The sequence below is a fragment of the Dermochelys coriacea genome, chromosome 1 (genome assembly GCF_009764565.3).
Source record: "Dermochelys coriacea isolate rDerCor1 chromosome 1, rDerCor1.pri.v4, whole genome shotgun sequence".
In the NCBI taxonomy this organism is placed as follows: Eukaryota; Metazoa; Chordata; order Testudines; family Dermochelyidae; genus Dermochelys; species Dermochelys coriacea.
Window position 1 is genome coordinate 120631131 of NC_050068.2, and position 16157 is coordinate 120647287.

General features: G+C 38.4%; 1 protein-coding gene across 7 annotated transcripts in view; it reads right to left on the minus strand.

Annotated features, from left to right (window-relative positions):
- Positions 1-16157, minus strand: part of UBE3A (ubiquitin protein ligase E3A) — a 109002-nt gene that overhangs the window by 69812 nt on the left and 23033 nt on the right. For 2 of the 7 annotated variants that reach the window (XM_038388278.2, XM_038388287.2), the window contains exons 2-4: positions 12390-12457; positions 3140-3286; positions 2349-2463 (exon numbers count right to left, since the gene is read on the minus strand). In XM_038388278.2, coding sequence (XP_038244206.1) covers positions 2349-2368 — 20 coding nt within the window. In that variant the 5' untranslated portion in view covers positions 2369-2463; positions 3140-3286; positions 12390-12457. Of the gene's footprint in view, positions 1-1693; positions 1859-2348; positions 2464-3139; positions 3287-10408; positions 10551-12389; positions 12458-16157 lie in introns of those variants that run through there. The other 5 variants (XM_038388336.2, XM_038388344.2, XM_043492001.1 and 2 more) reach the window with 5 other exon arrangements.

A 16157-nucleotide genomic window follows, 5' to 3' on the forward strand; every position in this document is an offset into this window, starting at 1 on the left:
TTTTCTTATTAAGTTTCATTTATACTTTACAGTATACCTTGGTGGATTTCTGTACTTCACTTATTTCCATCAACCTATTACTTATTATTTGCATCACAGTAGTGCCTAGGAGGCCCCACTCTGCTAGACACTGAACACACAATGAAAAGATGATCCCTGTCCAAATTGTATTGCAGGCGTTTAAAAGCAACTTAAGTATTTTGTATTTTTAAAAAACTTACTGTATTACTTGGGTGCTATACAGTGATAGATGGTGCAAAAATACTGAAATATTCTGAAACTTTTTAATTTCAGAGCTTTTTTTTTTTTTTAAACTGATTAATACACAGTCCTAAATGTACTCTGACCAGGTAACCATATAACTAAATTTATAATTATGCTGAAGCTGGAATTTTAATATTCAGAGCCATTGGAAAGAATGGACAATGTGCATGTTTACTTTCCTCTACCTCAATATCTTCTTCCTTTAAGTCATTTGTAATCACCAGCTGATTTTTAACATTTTAAGTCTACTTCTGTTCAATTTTGCTTGCTAAGGGGGTCAATTTCCCTCTATTCATTTAAGAAGACTAGCGAAATGACTTCTTCTCAGCAATGAGACAAATACAACTTTCTAGTCTCCTACTCCCAATGAACAAGCAAGCTTCCTTTGTAACACTGAACCTCCAGCAGCTTTCTAGAAAAGAGTTTCAAGATCTTTTCTGAATGTCACCTTAAAAGCTGCAATGTTAAACTGTCAATATCCATGTGCTAGCTGGCTTAAATTGAAATTACACACACTACACTATAGTAAGCCATTTCCATTCACCTCTACATTTTCATAAACTGATAGGCAGACAAAAAATAGTTGCTGGTATTAGGGGAATTGAAGAATATCAGCAGTTTCCAACACAACATAATGCAGCAACACATTCAAAATGAGAAGAGAAACAGAAGAAAGCAGAGACACCAGGAAAACAACAACAACAACAACAACAAAAAATAAAATAAAAGGAAACAGGTATCAGTCTTTGGCACCAATTTGCTGTAGAGTATATCCAGTATGTCCCTATAATCTACATTCATCCCATCTGGTCTTCCAAAAGGTGACATCACTATAGAGTAGGCACCTAACTCCAATCTGTCCTACAGGCTGACCAGTTTATTTATTTTTAAAGTAACAGAGACCTTTATGTTTATGGAAAAATCAAGCAACTTCAGAATAAGCACAGGATCTCACAAAATCGTTTTGGTAGATACTAAGTGCAAAATCCCTATAAGTATTTTTTCCTAGGTTTCCACTGGAAAATCATAAACTAATACGATTTAGTTTATTATTTTTCTCATTAAACATCAGAGATTAAAAAGGACAGGACATGTTTTTAAAAAATAAAAGATGTAAGAATCATGTCAAGTTTAAAAAACTTCAAGCGAAGCTTATAACACTAATTAAAACAGTGTGGGAAATCAATCTTATTACAGGACTGGAAGTTCATGAGTTTGATGAGCAGCTATTTATTAATATCAAAAATAATTCAAATATAGTACTACTTTTCTAAAAATGTAAAATACTGAAGACAATTACATTATACTTAAACTGCTAAGAATAAATTAAACATGCTGAAATATTTTCTTTCAACATCATTTGTTTAAAAATCTGAACAGAAAAGTTATTGTAAAGTAACAGTTTTAACAAGACCCCAAATGCTCTTACAACTTTCAATCTTGTATTAGATTGCAGAAACAGTGATCACAAGACACCAACTAATCTGAATACTGCAGCATGAGCTAGCAAATTCAAATGATGGCTCACTTCCAACAACACTGGGAGCAACTTCTCCATTCTGCAAGCCACTCCTTTTACCTCCACTGTAACTCCCTAGGAGAGAAAAGTAAAGGTATGCAAGTCTACTGAATTTCAGTATCATCAAGTTTCCTGGACTAATGTTTTTAGCAAATACTCACTAATTAAATGCATATTTAATAAGAGGTTGGCAAGATATTTTTCATTATTTTTTATACCGTTGTAACAGTAGTTGGAGGCTTGAAATTGTGATCTGCTTCTTACCAATGCTTTTCTTAGATCTTTGGCATATAGTGGTTTGCTGTTGAAGGGTGGACATGAGTCCTAGGACGCTGACATTTAAGGCAGCATAGGGGAGAACTACATGGCCTTTCATATCAACACAAGTGTAGGTCAAATGTTAGGTCTCGACTAACCATCACACTGTCCTTTCAAAGGCTACTTGTATTCCATTTATACAATTACGTTCAAGTCATATGAATCAACTATTCTTTAAATTAAGTGTTACACTAATGATAATATTTAGTTAATTCACAAAAAATATCATTAAATCTTTTATGTTTACCTTTTACAAGTTGTGGCCATTCGGTGACATCGGGGTGATCACAGTTTTGAGTCACTGATTAAAAACGGGTTGTCACACCAGTCGTTAAGTTGGACTAAGCCTAGGCTTAACAACTCTAAATAAATTAAAAAAAACAGTTAAAAGTCCTTAAAGGTTAACATTTCCAGCCAGTACACTGAACAAACATAACACAAAGATAAAATAATTACAGATGCTAAAAAATAGTTTTAACTGATAAACTTAATACTATGCTGCCAAAAAGAATTATAGGGCCATTCAAGACCAGCTATGATTTCTACTTTAATTCACTATAACAGATGGTACTGGTCCATATAAATGAACTTTAATACTAACCCTGAAGTTTGTTAACTCAGTAAACACACACACACAAACCTCACTGACCAATGGAAGATACTTCATTTCAATATAATGAACATTCAAAGATCTGGAAACATGACAAACATGAATTACAGTTCAGTTCTCAGTATAATACTATATTTGATACTATGTTTCCTTAATATAACTCAATTTTAATTTGTTTCTAGAAAGACTGTTGGGTATCCAGGAACTTCCATATAGCTTATTTTTTGCTATTGCTAATGCTAATGCTAATTTGCTAGTGTTTCATCTAAAAATAAGCAGAATGATCGAAGTCCATGCATGAAACTGGTCAGATATTTGACAGGAGCAATAAACTTTACAGTGTTTGGACATCTCGTTAGAGTGTCAGCCCCATTTATAGTACAGATTGTTTAGTCTTCTCCTTCCATTTAAAAAAACAATTATTTTACCTGTCAATTTTTTCCTGTGATCTGTCTCCACTGGTATAAATTGTAGGGTTGGTCCTCTACTCTGTCAGGCAGGTGGCAGCCAATGATAACTCAGCAATACTCGTGCCCAAAGCGCCCTTGGACCACCCCAGCTGATTACTTCCATGTCTGAAAAGGAACCAGTTAGTCTCTTACCTATTTCTATTATCTGTCCTAAACTAAAATTAATGGGTAAAAACAACAATCCTCAACACTTAAAACCACCCCATTCTCTCCTCCTCCATCCCACTCCTACACTCCTAGCAGGACTGAATGGGAGTACAGAATAGAAAAAAATGTGGATCCTATATCCTGTGATGGAGTCAGCTCACAAAAAGCAATTAAAAAGCAGAAATTTATCTAAAGTGATCTCTTAGTGCAGAAGGATTAATTCAAGACAAGCACTGCCTTTTGTTTAAACATGTGTATATGCTACTGATGCACCTAGTGAGTGAAAAAAAGTTTCTTCTAAAAATAGTGATCAGTTAACAGGCAGTGGCCACACAAGTCCAGGACTGTGCAATAACTAGGAAGGTTCCTTCAGTGAGCTCTCTCTCTGACCCATACAGACCTTAGGGCTCTAACTAGCATTATCTTCACACACATATATGAACAAAGGTAAATGGCCTATTGAGGTAAAAAAAAGGCTTCAGCATTCTGCAGCTGACTACCACATCTGCTAATGGCCAAATTATCTGATGAATAATCAGGGAGTGCAGTGAAGGCTTGATACATGTCACCCAGGGAAGCCCCCCCCCACTTTCAGCTGAACAGGTCACAAGAACCCTTGCAGAAGGGATCTAATGTTGACAATCATTAGCAACAGCCACTAATTCTCTTCGATGAAGTATACCACAGCTCATTATGATCCTTAAAGGATTCAAACTTTTTGAAGTTTCCCAGCTCTGCCACTGACTCACTAGGACAAGTCATTTCACTATTGGGCTTCAAATTCTCCATCTGTAAAACGCAGTAATGATACTTACTACCTTTGTAATATAGTTTGAGATCAACAGATGAGAAGGGCAAAGTGCAAATATTACTAATACCAGTATCAAAATAGTGAAATGACATTTCCTTCGTACATCAAGGGTTGAATGAAAGGGAAATAGGAAAGGCGAGTGGAAATATGAAAAAACAAATCTATTCTGGAACTGCAGAAAGGGTTATTATCCCTGTTCTTCTGGCAAACCTAATAGCCACAAAGAAGAGAAATCTAAAACAACCTAGATTAACAGCTGCAATACCTTTGAAGGCGTCTGAGCGAGGAAGGAATGATAAAAAAAATAACCTTATCAAAATCAAATTAAGGCTCAAAGTAACTGGGGACCTAATGATAGAAAAGAGGGGGATCTAAATGCAAATAACCATTTCCAGGAAGCTGGCACTAGGTTCAAAAGCTCATAAAATAGTCTGCCACATTTCCCTAGGATCATCAGTGGCAGAGACATAAATCCTTAAAGTAGTGGTTCTAAAACTATTGTCCATGGATCATTAGTGGTCCACAGAATGAAATATCTGTCATCCAAGCAAGAGATGGTGATGCAAAACAGGATGAAAAGTTTACAGTATTCCTTTAGGGCATGATGACCGGTCTTGTGCCATTTTCTATCTTCTCAATTTGCTTTAGAGAAGAAAAGAAGCCCTAATTGGAAGCAATGTAATTTCCTTTTTCCTTCTTGGGAAAGCAGCAGGAATTGTGTGTTTTTATTCAATTTTCAATGGGTGCAGTGAAGCAGGTTTGTAAGGATGCATTTAGAAATGAAAAATAAATCCATTAATAACTGAATTCTAGCCCAATCTCTTAAGCCTAATTGGAGTGCCTATAGATAACGAAGAATGGAACCTAATTTGACTATACCTAATATGTTATTTTGGATAAACTGTATGCCATGAGCCATGCTACAAGTTTGAGGCATCTGGAATAGGAATGGACTTCTTACTTAATTGAAAAAGCTATCTGATTGGGGTCAAAGGAAAGTAAAGGAAAGGGGAGATTTTTTCCCTGCAATATTCAGATGGTCTAACAACACTAATTATTTTCACAATAATTGGGCTTTTTTCCTTCCTTTTAAAGAGGTGAAGTGGACAGGATGTCAAAAAACATTCTTGGGGATGATAAATGCACACTGTGAGCTCCTTTCCTCAGTTACCCTGATGAAGATTTATAGATTTAGATGCCCTTCCCTTCAACTATTTTGGCCAAGTATTTTGGTGCCTAGCCGATGGAAGTGTGTGTTACACAGCAGATTTCATTCTGCTCATCTGAAGAGAACAGATTCCTGAAAAGACTATGGCTTTGCCATAGTACTACATATAGGTCACCACTGACATGGGTTCCATTCTGAATAGTGTGTGTTTATAGGGACATACTTGAGCTACTCATCATAGTGCTAGCTGAACAGCTATGAGCCCCTATACGTCTCTGTGCAGACTCTTCACCTTCTATAGTTAAAGAGTTTATTCTGAGAGGATCTCTGTGTGTGCCCTGAGGATTCTGTCAGGCTTATGTTTGCAGCTTGTTAGTGTCTAGCTCCTGGAGAATGGTGCTTGCTTTTGTGCATAGTTTGTTCAGCCACCAAGGCTTTCCCCAGAAAAGGGACTGAGTTTTGCTTCCAGATTCTCCATACAGCATTACCCACTAGAAGATGATGTGAAGTGGTCTCAGTCAGGACTGGGCCTAAGGAATAAAGGCTGACAAACTACTGGTTGAGAGACTTTCTTGTTGGTGAAATTTGCTTCTTTAAAACCCTAATTAGAAATGACAGTTTGACCATTCTATCTGTTAGAAAAAAAACTTTCCTTTCTGGAGTATTTTTACTATTGCCTCTAAACATGGCAGAGGCCCATGAGAAAGAAATTATGCATGTTTGCTGCCAGGGCCAAAATATGGACAAGATGAACCAATTGCCTAAACAGAAAACCGTCAAAAAAAATCTTCTGGAGAGCAGTGAAGAGAGCACCTGATTTTTGTAAAGCTGCTTGGAACACTGGCTGGCCCAAGTGAGAAAGAAAGAAATGTGATAAACTGTAGCATAATTGGTCTTAAAAGAACTTTTACACTTGACCTCTCAGAGTTTATGCTCTATTCTATTTTCCTCACTAGGATTTGACTTCCAGTTTTTAAAGGATGCCTTTTTGGATGCAACTACCTCTTTTATTCTGCTGTTTAGCCATGGTAGTATTTTTGGGTCCTCTTACTGTCTTTTTTTTTTGGGGGGGGGTGGAGTGGGAGGGGGAGTGCATTTAGTTTGAACCTCTATTACGTTGTTTTTAAATAGTTTCCATGCAGCTTGTAGGCATGTCACTCTTGTGACTATTCCTTTGAATTTCCATTTAACAAGCTTCCTCATTTTTGTGTAATACCCCTTTTGAAAGTTTTTATTACTACTGATGTGGGTTTCTTTGATATTTTTTCCCCTACAAGGTTGTTAAATTTAATTACATTATAGTTGCTATTACTGAACGATTCAGCTATATTCACCTCATGGATCGATACAGAGTCCCTAGGACTCAGAAATTGCCTCTACCTTTGTGGGTTCCAGGGATTAGCTGCTCCAAGAATCAGTCATTAATAGTGTCTAAAAATTTTCTCTCCACATCCCATCCTGAGGTGACATGTACCCAATCAATATGGAAATAGTTATTTCCCATTATTATTGGATTTTCTGTTTTTATAGCTTCTTTAATCTCTCTGAGCATTTCACAATCAAAACCATCCTGGTCAGGTGATCAGTAGTATAGTCCTACTGGTATACTCTTATTATTCAAGCATGGAATTTCTATTCATAGAGATTCTGTGGTAGTTTGATTCATTTAAGATTTTTTACTAAATTTGACTATCCTTTTTTCACATATAGTTCCACTCCCCCTCCAGTAGGGCTTACTCTCATTCCTGTGTGTTTTGTACTCTGGTATTATCCTATCCCATTGGTTATAATTGTTCCACCAAGTTTCGTGAGGTCAGTTATATCAAAATCCTCATTTAATAGCAGGTGCTCAAGTTCACCCATCTTAGTATTTAGACTTCTTACATTTGTATACAAGCACTTATAAAATTTGTCAGTATTTAGTTGTTTGCCTTCATGTGATGTGATTAAATGGGACTCGTTTGACCGTTTCTCTTCAGTTCTTTCTGTACTTTATCAACTTCTATCCTCTCCTCTTCATTAGGATATAGAGTATCCCCTTTAATAAATCCTTTCCTAAGGGATATCTCTATCCGAACCATGTGTCCCTCCGTACCCGTCTGCTTTCCCCCTTAGTTTAAAAATACCCTTATGACCTCTTTAATTTTACATGCCAGCAGTCTGGTTCTGTTTTGGTTTAGGTGGAGCCCATCCTTCCTGTATAGACCCCTCCTCCTCTCAAAACATTCCCAATAAACCTAAATCCCTCCCCCCAACACCACCATCTCATCCACGCATTGAGACCCTGCTGTTCTGCCTAACTGTCCCTGCACATGGAACTGGAAGCATTTCAGAAAATGCTACCAGGGAGGTCCCAGACTTTAATCTTTTACCGAGCAGCCTAAATTTGGCCTCAAGGACCTCTAGTCTACCTTTCCTTACATCATTGGTACCTACGTTTACCACGACCACTGGCTCTTCCCCAGCACTACACATAAGTCTATCTACATGTTTTGAGAGATCTGCAACCTTTGCACCCAACAGGGAATTCACTATGTGGTTCTATCGGTCATCACAAACCCAACTATCTATATTTCCACTGATCAAATCCCCCAATACTATTACCTGGCTCTTCCTTGTGACTGGGGTTCCCTTTCCAAGGAGTGGTCTCCTCAGTGCGAGAGGATACCACCTGGAAGAAAGGTCCCAACTATGGGATTGTTTTTCTCCCCTCCAGCTTGATATTCTCCTTTGAGTCTTTCAAGCTCCTTGACAGCACAGAGGCTGAGGGACTGGGGGTGACACCGTGCTACTGTGTCCCAGAAAGTTTCATCTTTGTACTTCTGTCTCTCTTCACTCCTCCAGTTCAGCCATTCCAGTCTCAAGAGCCTCTGAGGGCCATGAGTAGCTTGCAACAACTGCACATGCATGCCATCTGCCTACAAAGGAGCTAATCATATGTGGTGCATTCAGTGCAATAAACTTGATAGCCCTGTTCTGCCACTGGACTTCAGCATGCATTATTTTTACTCTTGTAGAGGTTTTAGTTTGTTTGTCCTTTTTGTTTTGCCGAAGTTTAGAGTAAGGTGTATCTGGCTCTCACACACCACCACAAAACTCCTGTTTGCTTCTCCTGTTCGGTAGCTTCCTCTGGTTGCTCAGGAGCTGGCTTTTTAAACCCATTTCCCATGAGTTAGCCATGCTCCTTTGATAAGGGATCCTAAAAGTAAAAGGGATAGTGCAGAGGAACAAGAGAGGAGCAATCATAGAGCCCTTTGAATGGGTTCCAGCAAAGAGGCGTGTGGAGAAAGAGAAACCACCAAAGGAGGGGGTACAGCTAGAGAGATGGCACTTCTACAAAATTCAGTGATGGACAGGATGAGGTCAATATAGTTGAACTGCTCATTAATAGTGACTATAACGTAATTAAATTTAACATCCTTGTGGGAGGGAAAATGCTAAAGAAGCTCACCCCAGTGGTATATAACCTCAGAAAGTGGAACCACACAGAAATGAGGAAGCTAGTTAAATGGAAATTAAAAGCTACAGTCGCAAGAGCGACATGCCTGCAAACTGCATGGAAACTATTTAAAAACACCATAATAGAGGCTAAAACTAAACATATAACCCAAATTAAAAAAAACATAGTAAGAGGATCAAAAAAGTGCCACTATGGCAAACAACAATGATAAAGTAAAAGAAGCTGTAAGAGGTAAAAAGGCATCCTTTAAAAATTGGAAGTCAAATGTGAGTGAGGAAAATAGAAAGGGGCACAAAATCTGGCAAGTCAAGTGTAAAAATATAATTAGGCAGGCCAAAAAAGAATTTGAAGAGCAACTAGCAAAAGACTAAAAAAAGAACAGCAATAAATAAGTCAATAAAAAAAGTAAGTACATTAGAAGCAGGAAACCTGCTAAACAATTAGTGGGGCCACTGGACCATCGAGGTGCTAAAGGAGCATTCAAGGAAGACAAGGCCATTTCAGAGAAGCTAAATAAATTCTTTGCATCAGTCTTCACTCCACTGGACATGAGGGAGATTCCTACACCTGAGCTACCATTTTTAGGTGACAAATCTGAGGAACTGTCCCAGATTTAGGAGTCAGTAGAGGAGGTTTTGGAACAAACTTATAAATTAAACAATAAGAAGTCACCATGACCATATGGTTTCAACCAAGAGTTCTGCAAGAACTCAAATATGAAACTGCAGAACTACTAACTATGGTATGTTTCCTATTGCTTAAATCAGCCTCTATACTAGATGATTGGAAGGTAGCTAATATACAGTCCACCTGTGGAACTCATTGCCAGGAGATGTTATGAAGATCAAAATTATAACTGGGTTCAAGAAAGAATTAGATAAGTTCATGGAGGATAGGTCCATCAGTGGTTAACAGCCAAGATGATCAGGGATGCAATCCCATGCTCTGTGTCCCCCTAAACCTCTGACTGCCAGAAGCTAGGCCTGGTCAGTAAGGGACAGAAGAATCTGGCTCTGGTCTCCGTCAGAAGACAGGACACTGGGCTAGATGAACCACTGGTCTGACCCCAGGTGGCCATTCTTATGCTCTTTTGCCTGCATCTGCTATCTCTAGCCTTAGGACTCATTTATTTCTCTACATGAGGTATGTCCAGCCTTGCATTTCAGACTCTCTCCTAGGTTTCCTTTTGGATAGGTTGCTCTTATCTTAGGTTCAGCATGAACAAAAGCCATTTATTTTTCCTCCTATACCCTGTCCACTGCCTCTGTTAATTACTGTCAACATGAGTCTCCATCATAAAGTGATAAAATCTGAAAGTCACTTGAATTCCATCTCTCACTTAGGTCATAACCAAATCTTGCTCCATCTTTCTCCCCATCATAAAAAAGAATCCATTCCTTTTTGTCTTTTGCAATGGCAAAATAACTTGTTTACATCTTAATCATCTCCATCACTGTAAATTCCTTCCAGTCTTTGATACCCACAGCTGCTGCTGAAACTACCTTCCATATCAGCTGTTAGACCGCATCACCCCCTTTTAAATTTTTCTAATGGCTCCCTCCTGCCCTGTGTATCAAATTTAAAGTTCCTGTCCTTGCAACGAAGATAGTACACAGTTCCACTTCAGCCTTCACGTTTGACCTTTTGTTCCATCAAGCCTCTTCTCCACCTGTGATCCCCTCATTAGTTTCCTTCTCACACTCCTATCTTCTTCCTTGTTGCTTCTTATGCAGATTACCTTCCCAGTGTCTCTTCACCAACCCTCACCATCCCCTGACAGCTCCTAAAAAAACAAAAACAAAAAACACTTCCTCCATATTACCTACAGGATGTGATTGTGCTCTCTCCTCTCACACCCTCCCCGCCCTTACTTACTGGAACTACTAAGATGTGCAGATACTAAAAAGGAATAACCATTTGATTATGTTCCTGTAATCACCAGCCTTCTTGGTGTTCCCCACACCTAAAATTAGATTGCAAGTTCTAAAATGGGGTAAGGAATGTGCCCTTATTTTTATACAGTGCCTAAGTTGTCTAGTACACATTCAGGGACTATGTTAAAAAAAAACAACCATGACAAATAGTTACATCATTCAGAGCAGAATGGCCAGTAGGAGAAAAAAGTCAGCATAAAAGTAGTGGCCTAGATTTCAACAGGAGCTGTTACCATCCACAAAACTTTTTGCAACTGAAGAGCAATTTTTTGGAGAACAAGAAGCAGGTGGGTGGTCTCAGAGGTGCTGTGGGCACAAAAATGACGGAGCAGTCACTAGCTGCTACCTGCTTGACAGAGCAGAGGACCAATTTCTAAAGTCTCCCAAGAACAACTGTATTATGCAAAGGAAACATCACAGCTCTTGCAAAGACTTATAGCCATCATGAAAGCAAAATCTATAGCTAAGGTTGTAACTCAACTTTCATTATAAAGCTCCCCCCTCCCCCCAACAGTTTTACATTGTTCGTAACTCTTTAAAAACCCCTTTCCTTCTGGGCCAATCCTTCAATACTTTAGCACAACAAATTTTTTGGGGGGGTTGCTTTTTAAAAACCAAAAAAAACCCAAAAAAACTTACGCACCTCCCCCCAGATGCGTTCAGCAGTTCTTTAATTAGGAACACCACCTCTTACCACATTTAAACGGTTTCAAAAAACATTTTGTACACTATTCAAAAGTGGCTGAAGTTTAAAACTTAAGCATTCCAATTCCATAATGTTAGTCTTTATTAATGGACAGTCACTCAGTAAACTAGAAAAAAATGTAACAATGATTAAAAAAATCACTTTGGGTATGTGCAGTTCTAAAAGATTTTAAGTCAATTACTGGTCACTACACTCAGAAATTTTAGAATTCTGCAGCTATATTTTTTGTATCTATACAAAAGTACAATTGAAAACCTAGCTAGTTATGAAACTGTTTTGAACACTATGGTTTTTCTTCTCTTACTCATATTTTTATCCCATTAAGTTTAAAGGTTGCAAGATATTTTAAAAGTTTAAAAATTAAAACATTAATTTTGCTACACTGCATATATGTAATATTTTCAATTCTAGGTTACACTGTTAAAAGTATGAACAAAATAGACAGTGTGCACTACAAACACATTAACATTACTATTAGAACCTTAATTTCTGCATTTTCAATTTCTAAACTGAAAGCTATGTTAATATCGGCTTTTGCCCTGAATGCTGTTATACATCTTATTTTGTACTTTTAAATTAGCAACTGAAGTTTCAAACTTTTAGAAATTTTGCAAATGTGTTCAGCAGTTAGAGAAAAATTAAAAGTTGTCTCAATTCTGATTCAATCCGTGTCAGTACAAACATATAGTAACAGTAGTATGTTAGGTTCGTGAAACAACTTTAAAGGGGGCTCATCAAGGCTACATCATTTTGTGCTTCATTTACTGAATCCCTGAATGTCAAGTGACTACCAACTGTCAGAACTGTGTATCATAAGGGAAGAAATATTACAACTTAAATGTCTGAAAATAAAAGAATATGTCTCAGTACTTCCCCTAAATGGAGTTTTTGTTACAACTTCTCATTTTTATAGGCAAGTTTTGTTAAAGAGACAGTTGGCAACAAGTTGCATATACAACACATGAAAATACAGAAGACATACCATATTTTTCCACAGCTTCAGAAGTTTGTCCTTGCAAATTATGAAATGGATTTCCACTGTTTCTGGACCTATAATACAAAACATCACATTTCAGTTTTTGCACTGACGAACAAGTTCAACCAACGTGGAACAAAACAAAGTAGCCTCAAAAAACTAGCGTCATTTACTGGATGAACATTCTCAAACAAAAAACGTTATGTGCACAAAAACAAACACTTGCAGTGTAATTCACAAACAGATACAATGTTTACAAACACATATGAAGTGTTAAGGAAAACTGAAAAATCAAAACAAAAAAATGCCTTTTTTCTACTCTTCTTGAGGATGTAAAAAGACTTTCCCAAGAGACCCACATAATCTAATATAAATATCCATTTCCCTCTCTTCGATGTAGGATCTTGGGAAAGCCTTTATATAGGCTGAGATGTATAACTGCAAAAAAAGTTTAAGGCTGCCGTTACACATCATAAAGCAGCAGAAAAGAAGAAAAATCACATTTTTTGTGTTTTTGCTGAACATTTAATCTTTGAATGTTATAATGAATTCCTTTTTATGGAGTTGTAACTAACAATGGAATCAAGCATAAAACTGACAACAAAATCTGCCTTAGCGTACTACCTTATTTTATTCTATTTTATTTTTGTGGCAATTAAACTACTCACTTAGAAATTTACTTTTGGGGGAATAGGTGACAAAAAAAGTATCCTATATACTCGTTCATAAGCCAAATTTTTTTTTTAGTTTAAAAAAGGGAAGCATCAGAGAAGGGGGTCGGCTTATGAACGGGTATAGAAAGGGAGAGGTGGGACACAGCCCCTCCCCCCAACAGAGGGAGCAAGGAGAGGCAGCACAGCCAGCAGAGCCAGAAGGGAAGAGGCAGGGCCAGAATCGCTCCACTTCCAGCCATGCTGCTCTCCCCCCAGCCTCTAAAGCGGCAGTGCTGCCTGGCCTGGCCTGCTGGAGCAGGCTGCTGCTGCGCCGCCTGGCCCTCCCCAGATAAGGTGGGAAGGGATGGGGAGAGTGGGGGTCCCAGGCTATGGGTGGGGTCATGTGGGGGGTGGTCATAGGGGTTACTCCCCTGACCCCCAGCTTCTCCCCCGCAAAATATGTCCCCACCAGTTGCTGTCCTGGCCCTTCAGGGTAAGCAACTGGCGTGCCGGGACACTTTGTTACTTAGGTTTACTTCTGTGCCTGCGGATGCTCGAGGTAAACAAACCATCTCGGCCCGCCAACGGCTTATCCTGATGGCCCGGGAGGCAAAATTTGCTGACCCCTGAATTATAGGATCGTCTTATGAATGAGTCATAAAAATTTTCCATTTGTACTTATCCATCTTGTGGGGGTAGGCTTATAAATGAACAGGCTTATGATCGAGTATATATGGTACTCGGAGTTAATGCTGAGTCTTTTAAAGCTGTGTTACTGTGGTTTAATAGATAAAAATGGTAAGATCATTAATTTAGTACAGAATACCATCTTTGGGTACTTTGAAATGAAATTACAAAAGGAACCATTAGGATCATCTAGTCCAACCTTCAACACAGGGCATAGAATGTCACCATGCAACTCCTGCCTCAAGTGCACAACTTCTGGTGGAGCTAGAGCAAATCATTCAGAAAAACATCCAATCTTGATTTAAAGATGCCAAGGGATGGAAAATCCATCACATTCCTTGGTAAATTGTCACTAATTACTCTCACTAAGTAGACCATTTATTTAGGCTATGTTTACACTAGCGAACTTACAGCGGCACAGCTGCACCGATGCAGTTGTAAGATCGCTTGTGTAAACCACTCTATACAGATGGGAGACCTCTCCCATCAACATAATTGAACCACCCTCAAGAAGTGGTGGCAGCTATGTTGGCAGGAGTGCGTCACCTGTTAACATAGCGTTATTCACATCAGCGCTTCTGTCAGAGGATTTTTTTCCCCACACCCCTGAGCAACATAAATTATACAGCCAAAAGTACTAGTGTAGACATATCCTTAGTCTCACACTGCATGCCAAATTTTTCAAGACCCGACTTTTTTCCATTTTTTCCCTTCCCCATTCTGAACTCTAGGGTACAGATGTGGGGACCTGCATGAAAGACCCCCTAAGCTTAGTCTTACCAGCTGAGGTTAAAACTTCATCAAGGTTCAAACTTTGCCTTGTCCTTGAACCCTATGCTGCCACCACCAAGCGTGTTAAACAAAGAACAGGGAAAGAGCCCACTTAGAGACGTCTTCCCCCCAAAATACCCCCCCAAGTCCTACACCCCCTTTCCTGGGGAAGGCTTGACAAAAATCCTCACCAATTTGCATAGATGAACACAGCCCAAACCCTTGGATCTTAAGAACAATGAAAGCAATCAGGATCTTCAAAGAATTTTAATTAAAGAAAAAGTAAAAGAATCACCTCTGTAAAATCAGGATGGTAAATACCTTACAGGGTAATCAGATTCAAAAAACAGAGAAACCCTCTAGGCAAAACCTTAAATTACAAAAAGACACAAAAACAAGAATATACATTCCATTCAGCACAACCTATTTTACCAGCCATTTAAGAAAAGGAAATCCAACGCATTTCTAGCTAGCTTACTAATTTAACAGAAGTTCTGAAGAGTTATGAAGAGCATTCCCGATCTGTTCCCGGCAAAAGCAACAATGAGTACCTGCAATTATTTCATAGTCTTTAATATTGTTAGCACACAGATTCACTTCATAAAGATTAACAAATTTATTAGAGCATAAGCTTTCGTGAGCTACAGCTCACTTCATCGGATGCATTCGATGAAGTGAGCTGTAGCTCACGAAAGCTTATGCTCTAATAAATTTGTTAGTCTCTAAGGTGCCACAAGTACTGCTTTTCTTTTTGCGAATACAGACTAACACGGCTGCTACTCTGAAACTTAATAAAGATGAATTCTCGCTGGTAATATATATATATAAACACACACACACACACTCTGTATTCTTTGGTGCCATCACACCTATTCCAGTGAAAGATTAGTTACTCACAAGTGGAACTGTGACCTCTAAGCTATGCAAACCACATGAAAATTTGTCTTAAAACTTTATTCAACCATGTAGCTTGTGTGGCACATGAAACAAAGCTACTACTTTACTGAACACTTCCGACAACTACTCTGACACCCATGGCATGTGACTGGGACTAGGAAATTAAAATTACAAGCAACAGTGTGCCACATTATTTTACGTTAGAATACGAATTTAAAAAAATGCATCGTATGAAAGCACATGAATCGCTCAATCTGGAAAGGAATAAATGGAGGTGATTGCAATGTTTACAATTTTCCTGGAAGCAGGGAATATTGCAGAGAATCCGAAACAAGCAAAGTTCTCCACTAAAAGTGGCAGGTCCAGAGACATTGAAGAGCTACAGTATATTTCAGCAGTAGCACGAAGAGGATTACAAGCTACTAAATCAGATAAAGAATTTAAACAATACTGTGACCAACACAGGAATATCAGGTATCAAACAAAGTGGCTGGCAACCTAAAAAGATAAACAGCAATCTGCAAAGCCATACCATGCATATCAAGTTAACATACATGATGAAACGAAGGAAGACAATATCTCTCTGTCTGAGGACATCCAGAATTCTAACAATGTACTAAGATAAGTACCATAAATTCACCCAGTCACTGAACATTTATGATAATTAAAAGAAAGAGGGTGACACCTAGAGAGCCCAGTTATGACTGAGACCCTACCATGTTAGGCACTGTACAAAACAGAAAGTTCCTGCCCCTCGCAATTTACA